Raw genomic sequence first — 24,134 nt, 5'->3', positions numbered from 1 at the left:
AGTTGCTTCCCTGCTCAGGCCCTCTGACCTCCCAGGCGGGGCCTGTCATGCCTCCGGGTGCTGGAGCAGAGTCCCAGACAGCGGCAGCAGTGTGGGTTGGCCAAGGGGGCAGGGCTCCACAAGAGATGAGTCCTGTCAGTCACGGTGGGCAGACTGGTGGCTGAGCTGCCTGTCATCGTAAGTGCTATAGCGCTTGACGTGGATGCGACGGACACGGTCCCGCAGTTCAAAGGTCTCCTCATCTTCACTGGGGGAAGCCTGACTGCGGCTACGGCTTGTGGCCTCCAACAAGGAGTTGTCAGGGACTCGGGGGGTCTCGTAAAGTAGGACATTGAGTGTTTCCTCATAGATTCGGGCCTCTGGAAACTCTACCTAGAATGTGGGGGACAAGAAGACTGAGGTTTCATACCAGGGATGGAGCATGCAGAAGGGGTGAACTGTCCTCCCCTGAACCCCAGCAAAGCCCTGCTGTCTCTAACACGTGCTCATGGGGGCAGGGGGAGGGGTAAGGTAGATACTCTCCAGGGAGGACGGTCTGCTTGCAGTCTGGCAAAATGGGGCTAGTTAGTAGTGTGTGTCAAATCCGTCACTGTGCCTGGCACTGTGACACTGCAGAGACAAAGCTGACTGACCAGGAACACCCAACTAGAACACCCAGACAGCGGCAGCCAGACAGATGAGAATAGCTATTTCCACCACGTCGAGCTGCTTCACCTAAGAACTTCTAAGAGTTGTGTTAAACGCATGTCATCTTCATGTTTGCAAGGAGTAAACTGAGGCCCAGATGGTAAAAGTGGCCTTTCCAAAGTCATGAAACTGATAAACGGTGGAACCAGAATTCAAACCTGAATTGGGGTAACTTCAAAGATCTGGTCCTTCCCACCAAATCAGGTTACTCCCTGCTGGTCACTACCCTCTATAGCCCTGGGCTGACAAGAACAAACTGTTCCCCTGCCAGTCCCCAAGCCCCTGGAACTGGCTTTGTCCTTGCCCTGCACCACCATGGTGAGTTTGGGGAGGGCCAAACATGCCCTTTCCACTCCTTGTGGTGAAAGGGTCAGTCGGGGCTGCGCTGGTGAGTGTGTCCTGCCCTCACCCCCACATAGCCCTCACACCTTGGTCTGCTTCTTCTCCGTGGCATACACGATGGAGGTGCAGCACACCTCTGCCAGTTTCCGGCCCTGGCCATAGAAGGACCAGCAGCAGATCTCATCCCCGATGACGTCCTTGATGAAGAGCACACGGCCGTTGAAGCGCAGGGAGAGCTTGTCAAACAGCTCAATGTTTTTTAGCAGGTGGTCGTCAGAGTTACTGAAAAACCCATGAGAGCCAGCAGGCCTGGGAATGAGGCTCCAGCACATGCGAAGGTGGTGGCTGGGTCCACCCCACCCCATCTCACCCCTCCCCTCCCCTGCCTCAGCAGGAACATTCTTTCCTTGCTGTAGGGGTGCCATAGGCAAGGGGAACCACTGAGACAGCATGGGACTCTGAGCCTGGAGCTTTCTGTGTATCCCTAACTGTGGCCTGTTGCAGACGTGGGGGTGGGGGTTAGAGGGGAATGGGCCCAGCTCTGAGGTATGAAGGCTGGCTTAGGTGTCCCATAAGATAATGCTGGGGAAGCCCCTGGACACGGGCTGACATGGTGTTACATGTTCAGTCCCGTCTATATCCCAAGGCGCTGTTACAAATTCCAAATGCCTCTGCCCTGACTTCCCGTCTACTGTCTGTTTTTCCCTCCTGAGACCCAGACCTATGCCAGCCATGCCAGTTTGGTGACTTCTCTGGGGTCTGCTGCCCAATCTCCTCTCTGGCTGCTCAGTCCTCTCAGTTGCTTCTGTAGCCCACCCCGTACCCTGCCCTGCTGAAGCCCACCCTACCTGGTGTAGGAATACTTGTTGTTGCTCCTATTGTACAGCAGCTTCACCACGGGCTGTAAGGAGGGAGAGGATGAGGTCAGGGCCAGGGTCCTAACACTCCTACCTGTAGCCCTTAGGGGTTCCTCAGAGGTCTCCCTACCTTGGTGGAGGATTCGATGAGCTTCTCTTCCTCTTTCAGGGATGTGATGATGGGGATGTTGCACACAGGTTGGCACGAGTCCTTCTTGTCCTGGATGACACAGCCGAGAATCTTGTTGAGATCTGCTTACCACGCTTGGCCAGTCTCCCCAGAAGCTGTCCGGGCCCCTCTGCCAAGGCCACCCCTGCTTGCTGAGGAGCATCAGGCAGAGGTCAGGAGGCCCCTGGTAACTGAACCTGCCAGCTGGCAAGCAGAATCCATTTCCAGAGAACCTAAAATCCAGACCAGGCATATAACCTAGAAGCAGGGCCTGGTCAGACTGCCTGATTACTCACCCTGCAAACTCACTCGGCCTGGCCAACAGTTGGGTCTTAACAAGTACACCGGCCTTAACAAGTACACCGGGTCTTAACAAGCCTGGTCTTAACAAGTACACCGGCCACACAGCTTCCAGGGACAGGGCCCTTCCATCCCTGAGAAGGGGGCCAGCTCCCCACTGCACCAAACCGCCACACCTCGCCGTACCTGCAGGGCAGTCTGGCACATGTCCACCAGTCCCTGAATGAGGTAATATTTCGCTTCAGCCATCAATTCCTTGATTTCTTGCCGGTTTTGAGGGAGGATGATGGTGTCATCGCGGAGGTAATTCAAAATGGTGCCGAAATGCTTTCCACATCGGTCTATGAGGATCCAGCCTAGGGGTTCAAAGAGGTCCCAGAGGTTTGCTGTTTGCCTCCGGGTACTGCAGAAGCAGGCGGCACGCAAAGGCCACCTGACCGGCCTGGCGGCAGGTGTTCAAGCAAGACGCACATGAGCACAGAGCCCTGGTCCAGGAAATGGAAGTGAGACAGAAGCTCTATCTACCTCTTAGGTCCATGGCTGCTCTTCGCCCCCTGCCTGAAACCAAGGGCTGACACACACCTGGGGAGACAGGCCCTCCAGGCTTGGTCGAAGCCCACAAAGGTCTAAACTCAGGTCCACCTCTTGGCAACACAGAAACCACCAGGCCTGCCTGCCTTCTGCCCACTGCCATCACTTACTATGGAACAAGATCTAGCTCTAAATGAACATAAAATAAGTGTGGGTCTTCTCCCTGGAAAACACATAAACACATTCTGTGTACACTTTCAAGGAATTCTGAAGCTTTTCAGGACTCCAGGTGAATAGTAAAGTGAGTCTAGATTCTAGATCTGCTAGGCTTATGCCCTGCCCTGAAGACACTCCCTCAGAACTCCTCCTCTCCCCCTAAGGCCCCAACAAGTCCTCACCTTCTTTGTCGGTCAGCACCTCCATGCGCCCACTGAACATGGCCTTGAGCATGGTGTCTTGCCGGGTTAGCGCCCGCACTGTGGTGTAGTACAGGGAGCCACCCACATTGAGCTGCACGTATTTGTTGCCCAGGCCTCCTCCCTTGAAGCCGCTCAGCTTGGGCTTGGCCCCCGAGGCTGGGCACAGACAGGTGTCTCCCGACATCTCCCGCTGCAGGTAGATCACCACACGGCAGGTCAGTTTGGAAGGCTCCGCCGTCGTGAAAGGGTCACAAATGAGTGGCCAGCAGAAGCCAGAGCCTCATACTCTCACTCTCAGCACTGTGAGCAGAAGGGAAAGAAGACAGGAGTCAACAGAGAAAAGCCCTCATCCAGGAGGGAACCCCAGGATAACCAACGGTCACCCAGCCTTCCTCTCCTCAATCAGTCCAAGACTCCCTGGCAGAGATTGAGACCTGTCAGTGGCAAGAAATATGTGCTCGCTGTTCTTTATGATACCGGGGCTGAGCTCAGTCTTCCAGAGTGTGACGTTGGTCACGTAACTGCCTACCTGAGACTCAGCACACCTCTGAGCAGCAAAGAAGACAATAAGCAAGTCCAAGGTGGCTTGAGGAACAGACCGGGCAGAACAGAAGTCCTCACCCTGGAGACCCACCCAAAGAGATTCCGCTTATTTTCTCTTCGACTTTCCCAGGATCTGAGACTTCTAGCCAAACCTAATAGGAATCCAGTCAGCCTAGGAGTTTCCCAGGAGCCAAGGGACAGGATGCACTTCCTTTCTACAGATTCCAGGCTCGGGAGCAGCCTGCACCAGTGTTTACTGAGTATCCCAGAGTCTGGCTTTGGGAAGGCAAAAGCAGCTTCAGGAGAGCATGGAATGAGCCAGGCTGGAGGGAGCTAGAGTATTCCTGGCGGTGGATACTGTGGCTCTAGCTAGGGTTTCCTGACCTCCCCCTTTCCTGGCACCAGCCCTGTCCCAAGTTCCTGAAATTGTCCCCATTTTCCAGGATAGAACAACGACCGGATGGCTATTTTTGCTTCTTTTTCCTGAAAGGGGGCCCAGTCCCCTCTCTTCCTCAGTTGCCTCTTTACAAGGGGAGAAAGATCTAGCAAAGACCAGGTGATGAGTCTAAAAAGAACTAAGTGATTTGGAAACTAAAACACTAATAGGAGTTCACTGGAGGGAAGACTGAAGAAAGCAAAGGAGGACGTTATCCCTCATGGTTTTGATTGTGTATTGTATGTTTTGGTTTTCAAAAAAATCACTAAAGTTCATTCACTTAAGAAAAAATAATAGCTGTTATCCATTGCATGTATGCACTTTGTTCAGGTACTAACCAGGCATGTAATATTTATTAGCTCATTTAATTTGTTCAGCAATAAAATAATAATGAGGAGCCTCCCTGGTGGTGCAAGGGGTTAAGCACAGCACTGTGAAGCTGTCTGTGGCCTCTGCAGCACTAGTTAGATCCCAGGCTGGCCAGGGAGCTACCCACATGGGAGCTACCCCCAGCACCTCTAGCCTGTACCCCAGTTCTTGTATGCATAAATAAATAAATCTTAAAAAAAAGAAAATGGATAAATAAGCAAGCCATTCCAGAAGGGGGTAAATGCAATAAAGACAATAAAATAGGTGTAACAGGAGTGACTAGGGAGAAGCCAGGGAAGGTCTCTTTTGGAAGGTGACACACCAGCTAAGATCTAAAAGAACATTCCAGATGGAAGAGTAATTACAAAGTTCTTTAGTTCTACACAAAATTTCAGGGACAGAAATAAGGCCAAGATGGCTGGCATATAGAAAGAAGGGGGAAATGTGCCTGATGTAAAGTCAGGGAAGGAAGTCATATTAAAAAGTTTGGATTTCATACGAATTTCAGTGGGAAGTAATCAGTGTTTTTACGTGAGAGAGTGACATGAGTTACTTATATTTTGAGTTACTTAGTTCTTATATTTTGAAAAGATCTCTGAGGGTCTCCCTGGTAGCACAAGGGGTTAAACACAGCACTGTGAAGCTGTCTGCAGCCTCTGCAGCAGAGTTTAGCCATGGAATGGCCAGGGAACAACCCACATGGTGCAGCAGACCTCTCCTGCTTCGCCCGCTGCTCCCCTCAGCAGTGTATTTCAGCCAGTCTGCCTGTTCTGTTCCCCACTCTGTCTCTGGTAAATCCTGTCACCCTCCGCTCCTCTAGCCTGTACCCCAGCTCATGTATTCAATAAATAAATCTTTTAAAAAAAAATCTCACTGGCTACTGTACAGAGAAAGGATTGTTAGGGTGCAAGAGAGGAAGTGGGAAGACAGAGGAAGCAGTGGTGTAGGCAAGAGATGATGAACGCTGCGACGCCAGGGCTGGAAGTTCAGACAAAAAAAAAAGAAGTACCTCATTCAATCATCACCACATGCAAAAGCTGACAGTTGCTCATCCTCTCTTATACATGCAACCTGAGAACTAGTGCAATGGTCTCTCCACTCTCTACTCTCCAAACACTGCCTAATACAATGCCATGCACATGTTAAAGTATTTCCTCTATGTCAGCTTAACTGAAATTATTCCTGAAAAGATTTAGGCAGATTCCTGAGAAGAACGTCCAAGGAGGGGCAAGAGCAGGTGCTCTGTGAAGTTCTCAATTCCTTTGGGGGCTGGTCCAGGGGAGTCCCATTTGCCTCAAGGATGGACTATGAGAGATGAGCCCTCCCCAGGGGAGAGCCCAATCAGTAACACTTGAACAGAAGGAGATCACTCCCCTGCCCCAAAGGAATAAATCTACCCCTTAACAGACTTCAACAGTTCCCTGTGTATTTTGTGTCTAGGCCCAACTTCCCCAGGGCCAAGAAAGCACACATGTATATTCTGCCAAAATAAAGGAACTGAAAGGTTAGGCGGTTGCCAACAGAGGAAGACAAATTTAGAGCTAATCTAGTCCTTTCCTACAAAGCAATTGCTTTGAGCCCCTGGATGACGTCAGCTCAGATTCCTTCCAGACCAATGGGCTCCAAGGAATCCTGTGGCAAGTGACGCCCCAGAAAGTAATTCCAGTGAGAATGAAGTTTCCACAGATAGCCTCAGTGTTCTTCCTTCCGGACTTTGTGTGTGGATATTTGGGGATGCCTGGGGTTAGGGGCGTAACCGTGCCTCACTCTGCAAAGCTAAAGGGCACCCAAGCAGAATAAAGGACAAACCATCACGGCGGTGGAGGCTGGGGGAACGTGTGGGTGTGTGAGGATGGGGGATGGGAGGAAGCCGATCTTGGTTATAGAGGATGGATTTAGCAGAAATCCTAAATGTAAATCTTAGTCTCCATCCAAAGGTTCTGGGGCAATTTAGGGAGACCCAAGCGCTCTGTGGCCACCGTCGTCTTCTCCGGTCCGTACCCCTCCGGACAACCGAGAAATCCGGGGCCGACCCGTTCTGCTACCGACCCCCAGTGGGGGGTCTGAGCTCTCCAAGTCCCCTCCGCCAACCCACGCCATTTCCCCAGGGCAGTTTACGGGCTCTCTTCTCTCGGGCCCGGGGCCCGCCATCCCTTCTCTTAGGGCATCGGCCGGCCCTGCTCTCACCGTCCGCGGGGCGCCTCTCTTCTTCGCCGGGTTACAAGCCCACACCGTGCCGCCCCTTCGCTGTGGCCGCCGGCCTGCCAGCAGTCCCGGGCTGTGAGCTCACGTCCTCGCCCGTGGACTCCGCCCCAAAGCCCCCGGGTCCCGGAGCCAAACGACGGCGAGTCGGGGCATGCCGAGCACCTAATAAGGGGGGGAGGGCGGAGCCGCCGAAAGTATTCCTTGGGGAGCGCACAGCTACTTCCGGCAGCCTCTCCGGCGCAAAGGTCTCTGGACCTTGTAGGCGCCATCCCGCCACTCGGGGCCTCTGCTTCCCGGCAGGCTCTGCGGGCTGAAGGGGCATAAGTGCTTCCGGTGTCAGGTAGTGACGTCACGGGTAAACAGATTTTTGTAGCCGTGGCAGCGGCCGAGGGTGGCGGGCGGGCTGGGCGCGGGCTGTGCCTGACCGGAGCAAAGCTGTCCGCCGACATCTGCTGTGGCACCGAGAGCTGCGGCTCCGGGGCCGCCAGGTAGGCAGTCCGCTTCGGGGATGGGAGCGCACCTGGGTTGAGATGAGCCTGACAGGTTTGCGCCCCCGAGGAAAGGCAGCCCCAGGCCGAAAGAAACGTGGAGATTCTGCCCGACTTTTTGGGGGCGGGAGCGGTTTTACATCCAGTTTGGGCCTGGAGGTTTATGCGTCGAAGCGCGTAACGATCTTATGAGGAAAACTGTGGCTCAGATTAATTGAGGGAGTTTACATAGTAAAGACAGCTTCATCAACACTGTCTCCCTAACTTTCTGCTTAGTGCTCTTTGCCCTCACCCCATGGATGAAGTCTGCTCATAGTGCCAGGTTGGGATCTGGGAGAGCCAGGGCAGCGGAGGGAGTGGCCCCGCCTTCAGGGAGCTCAGTGGACTCGGCTGTTGTGTCAGTGTGCTGCAGATGCTCAACGCGCTGTGGTGGGAGTTGGAGGAAAATCTTATAGCCCACTGTGAACCTTCCTGCACTCTTTCTCCGGCCTCACCATCCCATTCATTTATCCCCTCCAACTATACACTTGGTTCAGTGCTGGAATCTTGCCTCCTCCCTTGTCCCCAAGCTCCTACATTCAGTCAGTTCTTTACTAAGTCCCATCAGCTCCCCTTATAAAGCACCTCAAATTAGAACACTTCTTCAGCTCCAAGCCTTGGTGACACATAGCTTCCTCTGTTTTCAGTCATTCATTCCACAAACATTTACTGAGTGCCAGTTATGTGCTAGCACCATGCTAGATGCTAGGGTTATAGTGAGGAACAAAGTAGGTGTACTACCCACTTGTTCCCTCCATTCTCCACCTTGAGCCAGTCAACTCTGTAGAAGGCAAATCTGATTATGTCACTCACCTGGGAATCCAGTGGCTGCCCATTATCCTTATGATGAAACTCAAGCTCCCGGCTTTCAGAGCTCTCTGTGATCCAGCTCTAGTTTGCCCATCTAGCCTCATCCACTCCCGTGCTCCGCCTTGATCACTGTTTCAACCACTGAGAGTCTTGGAATGTTAAGTTTCTTATAGCCTCAGAACCTTCACATTTTCCTTCTGCCTGCATTGCCGCTTCCTGCATTCTCTAGGTCTCAACTTAAGTGTCACTTTTTCAGAGGCTTTTGTTGATTCCTCTCCCCCCATGTAAATGATGCCCTGCTGCAGCTTCATATAGCACCATGTGCCTTTCTTCATACTGTTAACACAATTTGTGAGTATTTGTTTACTATCAGAAACCAAAGCATTTCCTTCATTACACTATCTTTGGACCAGGGACAGAGAAGGTGTTTCTGAGTAAATGTGTGCTCTCAGGGAAGGCAATGGAAGATAATGCAGACGTTTGCTCCCTTGGGTTACTTGAAGCTTTTCCAATTAATCACCTGATAAGCATTAAGTGTTATATTTGGTAATATAACAGAACTCATAGGAAGACAGATTTTCTTAAAATGCCCAATTTTTGGGAAGCTCTGAATGATTAAAATGTTGCAAAATAAAGATGCTAGCCTACTTAACATCACTTTATTCCAGTGATGCTGACGGCCGAGGGCCATAGTCATATACAGAGACAGCCTATACACATGTATTGATTGGCCTACGCAGTATTGGATATTTGTTTGTTTGTTTTTCCCTTGAAACCTTCCTTTAAAAATCAGGTTCATATATAAGTCTAGATTTCTCATCCTCTTGAAAATCGGAAGTGCTGGCAAAAATGGGGATTAGTTCTTTTCTAACCATTGCTTCTCCTTTGGAACACCTGCTCTGGCAGTCACTCCCAGAATCACCCAGTTCAGAACAGAACTTCTTTCAGGAAACCAGAAGGGAAAAGGTGACGGGGAGGTGGGAGCGAGGGAAGGGCTGGGGTAGGGTCAGGTGATGGGAACCTGGGAACACTGGGATTTCGGAACTGGTCTGGCAGCTGGGGGGTAGTCCTAAGTAGTATTGCCTCCCTTTTTAGACAGGGCATGTGCTCAGATTGTTTGGTTTTTGTTTTTTAAGCCAGGATGAGGGTGAGTTTTCAGTATTTCTTTCCCAGAAATGAGGTATCCTTTGGACCAGAAATGCACGGTGGCCTGGGGAGGGAGAAGATAGCTCTGCTGGTTCTCTGTTCCTTACAGAAAACAATCCAAACTCCTTAGCTGGGCACACAGGGTCTTCTTGATTGACTCCAACTGATGTTTCCTGCCCTGTCCTCTGTTCTTTCACCTTCCAGGCAGATAGGCTCTGTCAGTGACTTCAGCCTCTAGCCCATGCTGTTTCCTCCGCTTGGAATGCCTTTCCCTGGCCTCCTTACTTGGTATGTTCTTCCTGATAACACCATTCCATTTTTCTGCTAGAAAGGGACTGACTCAACTTGGGTCCCAGATGTGTACAGTATCCTGTGGCATATATTTGGGGTGATGTTCTTACTCCCTCTTATTTTTTTAACTTTAATTTTTAATGCACTCAGATTTCTTCTTTTACTTGCTTTCTGTGTTGTTTCAGTACATGTATTTTGAACAGCTTTTTCATGTCCTTTGGGTACGCAACTGGGGATAAATAAATGTGCTTATGGCTCACAACTTAATTCAACTGTCACTCCTAACCCTCACCCCAAGTTAATTGCTCTGTCTTCCTCTGGTGCTTTAATGATATTTCTGTACAAACGCTTTGGTATAATTTTTCAGTTTACATGTCTGTCTTCCTCCAGCTAAACTCTGTGCTCCTCCAGGGCGTGCACCATGTTGCACTCATCCTTGTACCCCCAGCACCTAGCAGTGCTGGCATGTAGTAGGCACTCCAGAAATGTGTGTTGAATGAACGATGCCTGTGACAAGCAACCGGACTTTATTCTTTCCTGACCCTTGCTCCTATGACACACCTCCTCCTGGCTGCCACTGTCACCCCTTCAGAACAGAACTTCTCTAGGGAAACTGGAAGGGAATCAGGTGAGGCTCAGAGAGGTGGAGGCAGAGGGAAGGGGGAGCCTTTGGATCTTCTTGGTTTTGGGCATTGGCATCCCTGGGGGCAGGAATGGGGTTGGGCTGGAAGCAGGCATTTGCTTGGGTGGCTGGGAAGAGATCAGGGATCAGGGCTGGTTTCTTTGCAGCTATGGCCAAGGACATCCTGGGTGAAGCAGGGCTGCACTTTGATGAGCTGAACAAGCTGCGGGTATTGGACCCAGAGGTTACCCAGCAGACCACAGAGCTCAAGGAAGAATGCAAGGACTTTGTGGACAGTGAGTATCATTTGGGAGCGAAGGTCCATTCAGCTTGAACTGTTCCATTTGTGCCCCCAATCTTGGACCATAGTTCTTGGCCTGCCAGAAGGGAGATGCTGGCTTTGGTGGGGGGTTGGGGGGTTGAGCCTGGCCTTCATGTATTCCTTTGTACTGCCTATCATGTCTGCTTGCCCTCTTCTCATGTCTCCTGTGGTCCCGGCTGAGCACCAGTCAGAACACTGGATGGGGAAAGAAAGGTGTTTTCAGATAATGCCATCTTTCTTTGTTCCCTCTCGGAAATCTTAAACTTAATGGGGCAGAACCATGGCCGAAGGGCAGAAAATAAGAGTCATGTGCTCATGGTTTGATTTCTTGGGAGAAAGTGTTCTCACTGGCAGGCCTGCCATTATTTGGAATGAAAGACTTAATGAAGTCACCATTTTGCTAGCGATCTCTAGGACACCTCCTGTCCCAGTAGCCAGGCAGGCTGGGGCAAGGACTACAGGGCTAATTTAGTCAAGCAGAGATTTCTGAGCCTTCCAGGACTTCATAGGCTGTGGAGAGCGCTTGACTGGTGAAGGGTAGCATGGATTATGTGGCCAGTGTTCTGTGATTGCTGGGTGCGTGGTGTCTCACTGCTGGGGGCCTTTGTTTATGAATCCGTAAAACGGGGTTCCACCACATCCAAGAACATTGACGAGAATGAATGGGAGGTTAGCTATTTAGATACTGTGTGCTGTTTATTAACTCTGGTTACAGTGGGAGCCCCACCCCACCATTAAGTAGTGACTTATCTATGACTAATGAGAGGCACATTCATGTTAAGGCAATACTTTCATGCACGGTCCTTTCAGGAACACAGCCCGTTGCTTCCTGCCACTCCTGAGAGAGCAAGATGGGCCCACCAGGGGTCTGGTGCCTTCACAGCCCGAAGCAGCAGCACTGGCTGGCTCAGTGAGGACTCGGGGTCCCAGTGTGCCCCGGTCCAACTCTGGGTACCTGACCAACCTCCTCTAGGTTCAGACCAAGCATGGGAGGCTAGGCCAGCAGGCACCCCGTTGTGTTGACACAAGTTAGAGGGCAGTAACCCTGCCCTCTCCCTGCAAGGCAATGCTGAGGGAGCGTGATGGTGCTAGAAAATAAAACATTTTTTGTTCTTTCCCCAAAAGAAATTGGCCAGTTCCAGAAAATAGTTGGTGGTCTGATTGAGCTTGTTGACCAACTTGCGAAAGAAGCAGAAAATGAGAAGATGAAGGTAAGATCTGTATGTCTTCTGTCCATATGGTGGTAGGGGCCCTGGCTCACTAACCTTTTTTTTTTTTTTTTTTTCAGGGGGAGGGGAGGGCAGATTCTTTAATTAAAACAAGGTTTGACTCAATTCCTGATCCAGTTAACCTACTATTAAACTCTTACATGCTAGTATACTTTGTCATTATTTTCTTTAATTTTCACATCATCAGTTAGGTGGTTTCTCACTTGATAAATGAAGAAACACAGTATGATGACTGGGCAAAGGACATGAGGCTAAGTGGCCTGTCAGGCCCTGGGGGTGCTCAGAGGTCTGCATTAGTGCTGCTCTGCAGTTCCCATCAGGCAGTTTGCGGTCATGAGGTTTATCCTGCTTCTTGACTTAACTCCTAAAGCTCTAGGGCTTCACTTTCGCCCTGCTGTGCACTGGGATGGCCTCCAGGGGGCCTTCCCCAGTGAGGACTTCATGCTGAAGATGGTTTTAATGAAGCCATGACCTTCTTTGGCACTGCCGTCTCTCTCTAGGCCATCGGCGCGCGGAACTTGCTCAAATCTATAGCAAAGCAGAGAGAAGCCCAACAGCAGCAACTCCAAGCACTAATAGCAGAAAAGAAAATGCAACTCGAGAGGTAAGACACCATCCAGTGAAGTTCTCTACTATGATTCTATTTTTCCTTCTCGGGTACCTCTTGTCCTTACTCATCACTGCTCTCTCAGGAATTGTCTCAGTTGTCATCCTGTTTTAAGACTTTTAGAATAAAATTACATTTGATGGGAAAGAAAAAAGAATTGCTCTTTGTTAATATCCAGGAACCTCTAGTAGCTTAAGAGCATGGAAGTCCAGGTAGCGAGGTACAGAGGGGGAGGCTGTCTGGGAGAAGACCCACTGTGGGCTGGACACTTCTCACGGGTGGCTGTCGCTTTTCTTTCTTGCCCTTACTGATTTCTTCATTCTGAACTGACACTATTTCCTAGAATCATTTAAGCCACCTCTAGTCTTCTTTTAGAAGAGTAAGTTGATAGTTTATTTCACTCATTTTTAGGGCTTCTAACAATTTTGTTTTTCAGGTATCGGGTTGAATATGAAGCTTTGTGTAAAGTAGAAGCAGAACAAAATGAATTTATTGACCAATTTATTTTTCAGAAATGAACTGAAAATTTAATTTTATAGCAGGAGGGAAAAAAAAAAATCAAAGACCAAAAACACCTCTGTACCATTCCAGTGATTTGACTAATGACCCAAGTATGTTGTGTGAGATGATGTGTAAGGAATGCAGCTCTACGAAGGCAATAAAACACATCTGGGGGCGCTTGTTTCAGATGTCAGAGCATCTCCGCTGGTGAATACCCCGTGACCACGGTGATCCAGGTTCTCACCTCTTGTGTTCTTAGTCTGAACTGAGCTATCTGTAAGCTTTTTTTTTTTTTGGTAAATTCACAAAAATTTGAAACAAAAAGCAATAAATTATTGTTTTTCAATGGCTTGATCTACCTTTTTCCTGATGCCCTTGAAGTGTACATTTAACCCCTTGTTAGAGAGTGCTGGATTCTCTAGCCCCTCGTCCACAAAAGAAACCAGGCAGTGGTCAGCAGCTACCTTTATTTGGACCAGACACATGAGTCAGACAACAGTCCCGGCAATCAGACCAGTATGGCTTGTGAGCAAACAGGCAAAGAGAAGGAACTGACTGGGTCCAGTTTCCACAGTTTTCCATGTGCATTCACAAGTCTTTTTTCAAAAGAGTTGGCTTTGTGTTTGGATTTAGAGAAAGCTAATGGAACACCAGATACTAACGTGGAGACCCTAAGTGCACACACTGGACGTTATGCTCAGCCGTCTCCCTCCTAGGACTGAGAACAAGACAGAAGGAATGATTAAACTATTAGGACGAAGTTATCCAGAAGGAAGTACACTTCCAGATCAGGTTGGATATCAGACCTCAGAGAAAAGGTACTTATTATAGATGGTTTGTAAAATGAAGAATAGGTTTGGAAAGAAAATAAACAGACAAAACTTTTCTCCTGGGACAGAAAACATGATAAGAGTTTTTGAACATTAGGGAGACATGATTTCTAACTTTAAAATGGACTCAGGCATCCCCCTACTCACTTTGTTGATTAGTGATATGCTGTAGAGAAACATGAGTGACAGATTTAGTCACGTGTACTGGGGGATGATTCATGAATATGCCAAGCAGGCCATGTTTCTTAGTTTATCCAGATTCTGGTTTGGTCTCATGTTTTAAATCCTGCAGTGGATCCTAGGCCCACACTGAGGTGTTTGGCACCATTTCCCTACACCCTAGCACACACCCTTCTGCCAGTCAGCAGGTGATCGGTCTGTTTGTGCCAGTGCCCTTGGGAGAGTTTAACTTGGCTCCTGCCAGTGTCTTGCTCTTGTGTGTTGCTGCTGGTGTTTCCAATGCTACCAAAGATGTAGGTTGTGAGCAGTTTTCCTTGTACTGGGTCAACAGGAAACTGCCCTGTGGGCATCTCTCCCCTGGCCCAGTGGTTCTTTCATTTTTTCTTTCTTTTTTCCTCATACTTATAGTGGGGACTCCGCAACATGAAAAGCAGAAGCATGAGAGGGATGAGCAAGTAGGGGACATAGACAGACGCGAGGGTTAGTCGTTCTGGGACAGTCTTAGGTCCTTGTCCTTTGAAACTACCGGCTTTGGAGAAATCCTCAAACAGAATCGTGGTGAGAATTGGAATTAGAGTCGTTATGGTATGAACTGAGTAGATGATTGCAGGGGTGCGGATCCACTTGCAGCCTCCTGAGGTCATAAGAGAAAAAAATAACAGGTTAGGTGTGTTCACGACTCCAGGGTTGCTAACGTCCTTCTCTGCCCTGTCTCTGCCAATGATACTCAGTTGAATCATTCCACCTCCTTTTCCAACTGGAAACAGATGGAAAACTAGATGTCTGTACTACTATTCAACTCGAAAAATTATGTGACAGCTGGGGCCTTAGCATACTGGCTGCCAAAGAACCAAGGGTGGGGTCAGATTTTAATTCAGAAAAAACTCTAGGGCAGTAAATGGCCAACACTGGTCAAACCCAGTTGATCTAAAATTCAAGGAGGGTAGGAGCCGTGGCAGTGGCATCTGTTTATTATGCCATACAGGTGAGTGGGTAACAAATTCTGCCAAGAGATGGATTCAGAGAGCCCAGGGGGAATCGCTGCACAAGCCTAGTTACTACATGCACTGGGCTAGCCCCCTTCTTTATGAAGGCATCAGTCATGTGGGGACATAGTCAGAATAATTTTTCAATGAGAAAGTAAGCCCTTCTGGTGAAAGTAAGCTCTAGCTCGGTGCTACTATGTTTACAGTTGGTAGGATACTATCAAAAGCAGAAAATAAACGCCAACAATAAAAGAGAAATTCTGTATGCAGAGGGGAAAAAAAAAACAACAGTAAAAATGGATAAATTCATCATTTAGGCAGCCTCAGGGTTTCCAGGTGACCCAGGCAGTCAGTAACATTACTCTGAATGTCCCTTTCCTAGCGCTATTCTGCCCGTTCCTGTCACATCCTACCTCACCCTCACACCAACCACAGAGGCCCCCCAACCCCTGGAGATCCTTCCCCAAAAGATTTGTTGGGCCTGATTTCAGCGCAAAAAAAGAAAGAAAAAAAGTATTTCCCCACTATTTACCAACCTTTGAAGAAGGCATAAGTTGCGATGGGAAAGAAAGGCAGCTGGAACATAAGCTCACAGAACAGGAAGGACTTAAACCACGATGGGGGATTCTGCAGCAGAGGGTCTTTGAACTCTTTTGCATACCACTTCAGCAGCTTCGTCAACTGGGAAAAGAAAGATCTCAGTGAATATCGCCACCTGCAGCCACGCCAACCCACTGAAGAATCTCTACCCTCAGCAGAATGGCTTGCTCTGCTGGCGTTGGTGATGCAACCTAGATGGTGATTTCACACAAACCCACTGGCTCATTGCACATGCCACCTTCTCTGGGAAGTCTTCAGCTCTGCTGGCCCCTTTGTGCCACCTGGCTTCTGCTCCTGACGCTGCGACACACACCTGGCTGTGCCACCCACAGTCAAGAGCAATAGCATCTGGCACTTAGTAGGGTCTCAGATGTTTCTGAATGAACACACAAATGCGACCTATCCGCCAACAATATTCTTTATAAAGACAGATGTGGAAACATCTGACATTTGTCCTTTCATAACAGCTACTGCATAGCAGCCCTGAAGCGCTGTTTCCTCAAATACAGAAATGAACTGAATTCCTTGTCTTTTTTTTTAAGACGAGGATGGTAGTAGAAATCTAACCTCTTTGAAGATGCAATTTCAGACAATTTAAATAATTCCAAAGTCCCAAGTTCCTCATTATTCTTAACTCCTTACATCTAAAAGTTACTTCTTTTAGGAGACTAGCTGGCTATTTATGGAAGAACAAGCTGCCTTGAACCACAAACTATATAGCTGCTAGGTTACAGCAAAGCCTGAGAAAATGATCTGTGTTGGTTCTAGCTTGGGCCTCATAATTATGCTGTCAAATCAAAAGACGCAGACCCACACTGAATGGCTACAGTCAGAGGACGGGAGGAGCAGACTCTGAGGAGGCTCCTGCCCATTTTGTGCTTTTTTAAGAGCCCAAAGCCTAGGGCTGTCCATGCTACGTGGACTACTGTACAAGGTGGCGCTCACTTCTGGAGGTGGCCATGGGCAAAGGCGTTGTCTTAACACACCTGACTTCAAAGACAAATATATGTCTTGGTAGTGTGATAAAGGCAACTTCCATGGTAAGATACAACGGGAAATTCAAAGAGATTTTTCCTGTTAATTTTTGATCAAAAGCTAAAAGCTTACTACTATGAAATAGATGCCTCATTGCTGTGAGTGAGCTTTAAGCAAAAGCCAGAAACATTCTGTTAGCATAATGTTAATTTCAGGAAGATTCTGGCTAGATAAACAATTTATTGATCAAATGACCTCCGATTTGTACATGATTTGGAATTTGAATTCACAGTGATACCTTTTGCTTCCTACTAAGCACTTTTCAGAATGGTATCATAGAAAATACTATAAAGGTTAAATCACTCTATCCATCCTAGGTTCTATTTCTGCATCTGTAAAACAAGCAACCTGAATTACATGTTTTTTAAGATCCTATTTTGCTTTCTAGGTTAACTTTAAAAAATATTGGCAGGAACTACCTGATTTAAAAGACTGACTGCAGGGGCCTTCCTGATGGCCTAGGGGTTACGTCTCCGCGCTATCACTGCTATGGCCTGAGTTCGATCCCAGCCAGGGAGCTAACCACATGTGGCGCAGCAGACCTCTCCTGTCTTGCCCGCTGCTCCCCTCAGCAGTGTATTTCAGTAAATCTGCATGTTCTGCTCCCCACTCTGTCTCTGGTGAATCCTCTCATACACACCCCCGCGCCACACCTCTGGTCTACACCCCAGTTTGTCTATGCAAAAATAAATTAAAAATTAAATAATAAATAAGATTGACTGCAGAATTTGAAAGGCAATCTGGTTCATTTGAACTTCATTTTCTATTCTATTTTATGTAGTCTCTCAGATTCACCTATTTCATAAATCCTGGCTGATTTGTATAGCACAAGAATTTCTAAGGGTTGCAAGATGAAATTTGCAAAATTTAAACTAATGCCAGCTTTGTAATCATCAATTAGAACCCAACACCTGCCCACAGACATATACCAGCGACCTAAGGATAGGAGGCTGGGACTCAGGGTGAGTGGGACACAAGGCCCAAGCCCTCAGTAGAGTGAAGGGCATGGGACCTTGTGGTAGGGTGCCTCGCTCCGGGCAGAGCCCTTCATCTCACTAAGCTTGTTTCCCATCTATAAAGTAGGGCCAATTATAATATCTACATCATTGCTGGTAACATTTATATTTTACTTTTGATAAAATGAGTTTAGAACAATGGCTAGCATGTTATAAATATTAAGGTTACTTAATTGAATGTAATTAACAGATATTTGGAGAGGTTCAAGTTTACTCCTATTAAAATGTCAGCAACAACTGGTCATTCATGAGAATTCTTATTAGATGGGACCCCAAAAATGCCATGAAACTGTCTCCATTTATACCTGACTCACTTGGTTCAACTTCCATTGTTATTCATTAAAATATTCAGCTGGCCTGAACACATGATTTCTAAACCAGGAGTTGCTGCTGAACTTACACCTCTCTAACTTCGAATGAGGGTACACACCAGGCTTCCCTAGTGTCGCAAGGGGGTTAAGAAGCAACCTATGAGACTGTCCGCAGCTACTGCAGCACAAGTTCGATCCCCGGCCAGGGAGCTACCCACATGGCACAGCAGACTTCTCCTGTCTCACCCACTGCTCCCCTCAGCAGTGGATTTCAGTCAGTCTGCCTGTTCTGTTCCCCACTCTGTCTCTGGTGAATCCTCTCACCCCCCACACTTCTGGCCTGTACCCCAGCTGTAGTATGAACAAATAAATCTTTAAATTAAAAAAAAAAAAGAATGAGGTTACACACCAACTTTAGACCTAGATGTTCATCTGTTTTTCCTTATTTTAACAGAAGCAATGCCACCCAGCTTCAGATACTACAAAACATTTCCCGTCTATGCTCTAATCCAAACAAAACTGTTTCATGAGTTTTTCTAAGTGTTGGTTTGATTCAAACCAAGAGATATTTAATCTGCAAATTTTAGCCCAATTATTACGTGATCTCCCACAAGTTGTTTAATTCTAGGGAAAACTTCTATTTAGCGAGGAAAGACATTAAATTCTGGCATTTTTTCAAAGAGAGAATCTTGAGAATAACTTAGGACTTTATTACTTTCCCCATAAAGAAGCAACAAAAGCATCATCCCTCCCTCCCTTCCCCTCCCCCCCACCCCCCCTCCCCAAGCAACAAAAGTAATAGAAACCAAGGCCTCCCAAGTCAGGTTGCCTCTAAGCTGCTAATGCCTTCAAATAGTCAAAGTCACAGACAGGCACATAGGCCCCAAGTAAATCTCTGGTGAGATCTTGCCTGCATCAAACTTGCACCTTTCCAATAAGTCAACATTAAAAAAAAAAAAAAAAAAGGTGAGAAAACCTTACCAAATCAAATATATAAGTTTAAAGGGGATCTTTATGAAGCTGGGTATATTTCCACTTTGTGAGCAAAGAGCAAGGGCCTGTGGGAAAGGCACACTGACAAGGAACAAAGAAACTAACAAAGAAACTTAACAGCTGTTAAGTCTGGAATGGCTACCAGGAATAACATCATAATTGCCCAGTATTAAAGGGACCCATGACATTAGAGATTGTAAACAGGCTGCGTGCCAATTCCTAATAAGCACACAGGTTTTGAAAACCAGACATAGCTCTCCTTTCTTCAAGGCAATTAACAGCTATCGCAGGGCTGCAGAGACCTGCTTAGAAAGAGTCTGCACTACCTGAGCCCATAATAGGGCTGAATGATGGTCCCCAAGGATAGTCATGGCCTAATTCCTGGAACCTGTGAATGGAAACTTATTTGGCAAGAGACTCTAGGTGTGACTAAGTCAAGGATATTGAGATTGGGGGAGGGGGGAGTTATCCTACTTATCTGGTTGGCCCTCAATGTCATTATAATTGTCCTTATGAAAGTGGGGTAGAGGGAGATTTGAGAATAGAAGGTAGCAGAAGTGATGAGAGAAGCAGAGAGTGATGTGATGTGGCCAAAAGCCAAGGGACACTGGCAGCCACCAGACATCTTAAAAGAGGCAAGGAACAGATTCTCCTCCAGGATGCAGAGAAGGAACCAGCCTTGCTGAAACCCTGATTTCAATTCTAAGATTTATGTCAAACTTCTGAACTGCAAGAAAATAAATTTGTGTTGCCTTAAATAAACCACTATGTTTTTAATAATTTGGTACAGCAGCAATAGGAAGCTAATATATCCTGTATATGTTTGAGCCTGTAATTTAGCCCAACTGTCGCCTGACAGCTGAGGCAACAGAGCCCTCATTTGTCAAGTTTTTAAAAAACTTAGTTTCCAGGCTGCAGTCCAATGCTCTTGCCATATGCTACCTCCATTTTGCCCAAGGAAAGGTAGATCAGAGGATTTCCCAATTATGCTTGGTTCTAGAAGAAAACAAAAGTGGGCCATACAATGTTTAGCAGTGGCTCTTAATCTTCTGGGGAGGCTTAGACTCCTGGAAAAGTTGGTGGAAATTATAAACTCTCTTCCCAGAAAACACAAGACACACGCTGGTTTGCATACCCCATGGGGTTTCCTGGACCCCAGGTTAAGAACCCGCTCTCTGCAGAGAAAAAATACTTTTAAGGAGAAACAGGCAAAACCAAATCTTCAAGTAGACAAGTCAGTCTTGCCCACAGGTCTACAAACAAGTTGGAGAAAACAGAACTGAGGCTACGCATTCCATGGAAGAAAGTTTTAGGGTCCAGATAAAAGAAGACCAGAAAATAAAACTAGCTCTGAAAAAATAAAAAGCAACAAAAAACAAATATTAGTTTGGGTTTTTGGTTTTTTTTTTTTGTAAATTCCCAAAACTTTTAAAAGAAAAGCAATAAATTATTGCTTTCCCCTCCAAAACCAGGAAATGGCGCTTTTGGCCTTTTTCTACTCAGGTGATCATTCTTACTGGACCCCAATTAAAAGGGCCGATTTGAAAAGGCGTTGCTAACTTCAATTTTTGAAGTTTCTGTATCCTGGCCTTGATCTGCGAATGCCCTTTAGGCGGGTCTAACTGTTCTTGGGTTTTGTTTTGTGAGTTTCTCTCTCTCTCTTTTTTTTTTTTTTTGAGATTACATGGCACTTTAAAGTTCTTCCAAGAAACACAACTTTAAATCAAATGCAACATGTGATTTAGACACTGATTCATTCAGACCACTTCCCTCCAACACTGATAACTGACCACAGGTGAGCTGTGGGCGCCTTAAACATACTCAACGAAAAGCAAATAGAGTATCTGCCCCAGCAGTTTGTGGGAAGTCTGGGAAAAACAAAACCCCGACGACGCGGACCAGCTGAAAGGCAAGGAGAGGCCGGAGCACCGGCAGGAACCAAGAGGGGTGCGGGGCGGGCGCCGGGCGGGCGCGAGCGCGGGAGGGGAGGGCAAGTGAGACGCCGGGACAAGCGCCGCGCGGAGGGCCCCAAACTCGGCGACCGCCGCCCTCACCTCGGCCGGGTAGAGCTCGTGCGGCAGCACCGCCTGCAGATCCAAAAGCAGGGTGATGGGGATGTGGGAGAGGAAGTAGAACCCCAGCAGCCACTCCAGGCCGCGCCGGGCGCCCAGAGCCCCCATGGTCCGTTATCTAGGCTAAGCAGAGCCGCCGCCGCGCTCCGGGAGCCCGCAGACGTCGGAAGACAGCCGGAGCCGCGCGACGGCCGGGACCCCGCGCCCGGGCGCCCGCTCCCCCCCCGCCCCCCCCCCCCCCGCTCGCGGACCACGCAGGCCGCTCCCATTGGCTGGTTGCGTCGCCGCGGCGCGGGGCGGGGGCGGGGCTCCCCGCCGGGCGCGTCCATTGGCTCGTCTGAGGGTAGCGTGTCGCGACGGAGCGCCGCGTGAGCGGGGGCGGGGCTCCCTGTCTGCCGCGTCGGCGGGTTGGCGGGCGCCGACAGCTGGCTGGCGAGGGGCGGTGAGGGCCGGCGAGGGGCGGGGCTGGGCTTCGCGCCGTCGGTCTCGTGGCGCGCTAAGCTCCGCGGCTCCTGCCCACCGTGGCGCCTTTCGTGCATCGCTCCATTCATTTAGTCCTTACGGGCGCCGGGCGCCTCCTGGGTGCCGGGCGGTAGCGCACAGGAGGGTGAAGCTCCCAATCCCAGATCAGTGGGGGCGGCTCAGCCTGGGCAGGCCGGGGCCGGACAGTGCTCTGGGACCCGCGCGGGGCTCTGGGACCCGTTGGAGCGGAGAGGCCCCAGAAGCCTTCCGAAGGATGTGTAGGAGGCAAGCAGCCTCAAGAAAGAAGCATGGGGGGGCCTCCCCTGGTGGCGCTGGTGGTTGAGCGCCCCGCTGTGAAGCTGTCTGCAGCCTCTGCAGCGCTTGTTCGATCCCTGCCGGCCGGCGAGGGTCCCACATGGCACGGCAGACCTCTCCTGTCGCGCCCGCTGCTCCCTCAGCAGTGTATTTCGTCAGTCTGTCTGTTCTGCTCCCCGCTCTGGTGAATCCTCTCACCCTCCTGCGCTTCTGGCCTGTACCCCGGTTCTTGTGTAAAAATGAATAAATGAATCTTTAAAAAGAGAGAAAGAAAGAAGCATGGGGATGCATTAGGATGTAAAATTGACAAGTCTGAGCGACTGGCTACAGAGGGTCAGGATTCATTCATTCATTCATCAAATACTGATCTTTCTCTATATGCTGAGCCCAGGTCTGCCCTGGGACCGGATGAATGAGTGCCATTCGCTGAGAAGAGGAGTTGAAGAGAAGGTAATTTGGTTTTGACCATGAGGTCTAGCAGGTAGCTAGATGGATGAACCTGTCCAGAGATGGAGATTTGTGAGCAGCAGCGATTGATGGAAGTTGAAGTTTTGAGGACAGAGGGCCTAGAAGAGATATTAGAGATGCCTCAACTTTTGGGGTCAAGGGAAGAGGGGGGCTGATACAGGTGTACAAGAAAGGGTGTGATGTGACAGAAATACAGAAAAGGAGGGTCAGCTGTGACAGCAGCACTGAACGGAACCCACTGGTGGTAGAAGGAGACAGATGGTGTAAAGAAGCATGGAGTAAAGGAGCAGGGAAATAAATGGAGGCAGGGAGTACAGACATCAGGTTATGAAGGGAAGGAAAAAGATGAGGCAATAGCTTAAGGGAGATGTGCTCAAGAGAGGACTTATTTTCAGATAAGAGAGGAGAGCTTGTGTAGATGTGTTTGAAGTTTCTTGGGTGGAGGAGAATGGAAAGATTAGGGTCACGTCAATAGAGGTATGTGCTTGCCTGGGTGGACCCTATTGGATTAGGACCAACTGAAAATTGCTGGCAGTTGCCCAGCTGAGGCGGGTGGCCATTGATCTGGAGACCCCGATTTCCTAGCCTTGTGCTTTTCTCCAGTGTGGAATCTGCTCAGAAAAAGGCCATTGGACTCGTCCAGGATTGGGGTTCAGAAAGACGATGGTGATTTTTGAGGAGCTGAACAAGACCATGATTGAAGTATCAGTTAAGTCAATTGATAGGTAGCTATGGGGGCCTCCCCTGGTGGCGCAGCAGTTGAGCGCTGGGCTGCGAGGCTGCCCGCAGCCTCTGTAGCTCCGGTTCTATCCCCGGCCGGCCGCTGGCGAGGGTCCCACATGACCGCAGACCTCTCCTGCCACCCTCTGCTCCCCTCAGCAGTGTGTTTCGTCAGTCTGTCTTGTCAGTCTGTCTGTTCTGCTCCCCGCTCTGGCTCTGGTGAATTCTTTCACCTTCCCGCGCTTCTGACTGTACCCAGTGCTTGTATAAATAAATAAATAATTCTTTAAAAAAAAAAAAAAAAAGGCAGCAGAAATTTAAAAAAAAAAAAAAAAGATAGGTAGCTGGATAGAGAGCAACATGAGGCCAAAGGGGCTGGTAGCCTGGGAGAAAGTGGAGGCATGAATGGATATGAGATTTTCCTGAGGAAGAGGTGCCAGCATGATGGGAGTGAGTGAATGAATGGGGGATTATGCCAAGGGATGCAATGTCTGAGTTCCTGGTGTTGGGGGGGATGTTTTGCCTGTGGAGTAGAGGAGATCCTTGGGGTTAAGGTCAAAGGACAGAGAACTCAGGGTGTGGAATGGATCAACCCCCTGGCCACCTAGGATGATGGTGGCAGGTGGTTGGAGAGAAGGCTGTGAGCCCCTTGCTTATATACTTGCTTTGGTATTTAAGCAGACTAGCCAGGAAGAAGGGCATGGGCCGAGGTATGGCATAAACTTGAGAGTGGAGGGGCAACAGTGTGGACCTGGCCTTGGGCACCATGGGGCCTGGTAACCCCACCTCCAGACCCTGAGCTTGTGGAGTGTGAGAAAACAAACAACCTGTGCTGAAGAGGGTGGTGGGGAGGCCGAGTCCTTGACAAGGAACCAGGTGTCAGTTACTGTGGGAGGTGAGGGTGAGGGTACAGAGGGGCTTGCTAGCCCCTGGTAGAGGGGTTTGGCTTCTGGAGGAGTACTGGGTGGGGGTGGTTAAGGAATGGGGAAAATTGGGGACAATCGGCAGGGTGGATGGAGAGCACAAAGGGGAGGGAAATGGTGGTTTCTTCTGGGGTGGTGAGCAAGGGCTGGCCGGCCTGGGTGAGTGGACATTGTCAGAACACAAAGTCCTGGCGTCCCCAGGGCCTCCAGGGCAGGTTGGAGCACTCCCCACACAACCATATGCGCTTTCAGGACAGCGGCCCCTTTTAACCTGCACTCCTTGCTGATTGTAATGGCTTGCTAAGGGGAG

General features: G+C 49.0%; 3 protein-coding genes across 3 annotated transcripts; 1 reads left to right on the top strand and 2 right to left on the bottom strand.

Moving 5' to 3' along the window:
• Window positions 1-135: 135 nt before the first annotated feature.
• Window positions 136-3,489, bottom strand: TNFAIP1 (TNF alpha induced protein 1; the record flags this gene model as incomplete). The annotated part of the gene is made up of 6 exons (XM_084237355.1): window positions 136-372; window positions 1,116-1,311; window positions 1,878-1,930; window positions 2,017-2,106; window positions 2,542-2,711; window positions 3,285-3,489. 6 exons carry the CDS (start codon window positions 3,487-3,489, stop codon window positions 136-138), a joined length of 951 nt encoding a protein of 316 aa, XP_084093481.1.
• Window positions 3,490-10,135: 6,646 nt separating this feature from the next.
• Window positions 10,136-12,930, top strand: IFT20 (intraflagellar transport 20; the record flags this gene model as incomplete). The annotated part of the gene is given in 6 exon segments (XM_084236635.1): window positions 10,136-10,216; window positions 10,218-10,260; window positions 10,422-10,550; window positions 11,702-11,787; window positions 12,306-12,409; window positions 12,849-12,930. Coding segments are annotated over 6 exon segments (525 nt in total).
• A 1,069-nt stretch (window positions 12,931-13,999) lies between these two features.
• TMEM97 (transmembrane protein 97) lies at window positions 14,000-21,143 on the bottom strand. The gene is made up of 3 exons (XM_084236152.1): window positions 20,919-21,143; window positions 15,446-15,590; window positions 14,000-14,557 (listed from the first exon to the last, which is right to left on the bottom strand). The coding sequence occupies exons 1-3, from the start codon at window positions 21,042-21,044 to the stop codon at window positions 14,298-14,300; spliced, it is 531 nt and encodes a 176-aa protein (XP_084092278.1). The 5' UTR covers window positions 21,045-21,143; the 3' UTR covers window positions 14,000-14,297.
• Between the last annotated feature and the right edge of the window lie 2,991 nt (window positions 21,144-24,134).

The sequence above is a fragment of the Talpa europaea genome, assembly GCF_964194135.1.
Source record: "Talpa europaea genome assembly, chromosome: 7".
In the NCBI taxonomy this organism is placed as follows: Eukaryota; Metazoa; Chordata; class Mammalia; order Eulipotyphla; family Talpidae; genus Talpa; species Talpa europaea.
Note: the sequence above shows the minus strand (reverse complement) of the source record. Positions and strands in the feature narration are given on the sequence as shown.

Excerpts from the sequence above, each read along its gene's own strand:
- TMEM97 (XM_084236152.1), bottom strand. The coding sequence starts at position 21,044 with ATGGGGGCTCTGGGCGCCCGGCGCGGCCTGGAGTGGCTGCTGGGGTTC. Across the intron at positions 15,591-20,918 it reads ACGAGCTCTACCCGGCCGAG|TTGACGAAGCTGCTGAAGTG; the intron begins GTGAGGGCGGCG and ends TTCTTTTCCCAG. Across the intron at positions 14,558-15,445 it reads AACTTATGCCTTCTTCAAAG|GAGGCTGCAAGTGGATCCGC; the intron begins GTTGGTAAATAG and ends TTATGACCTCAG.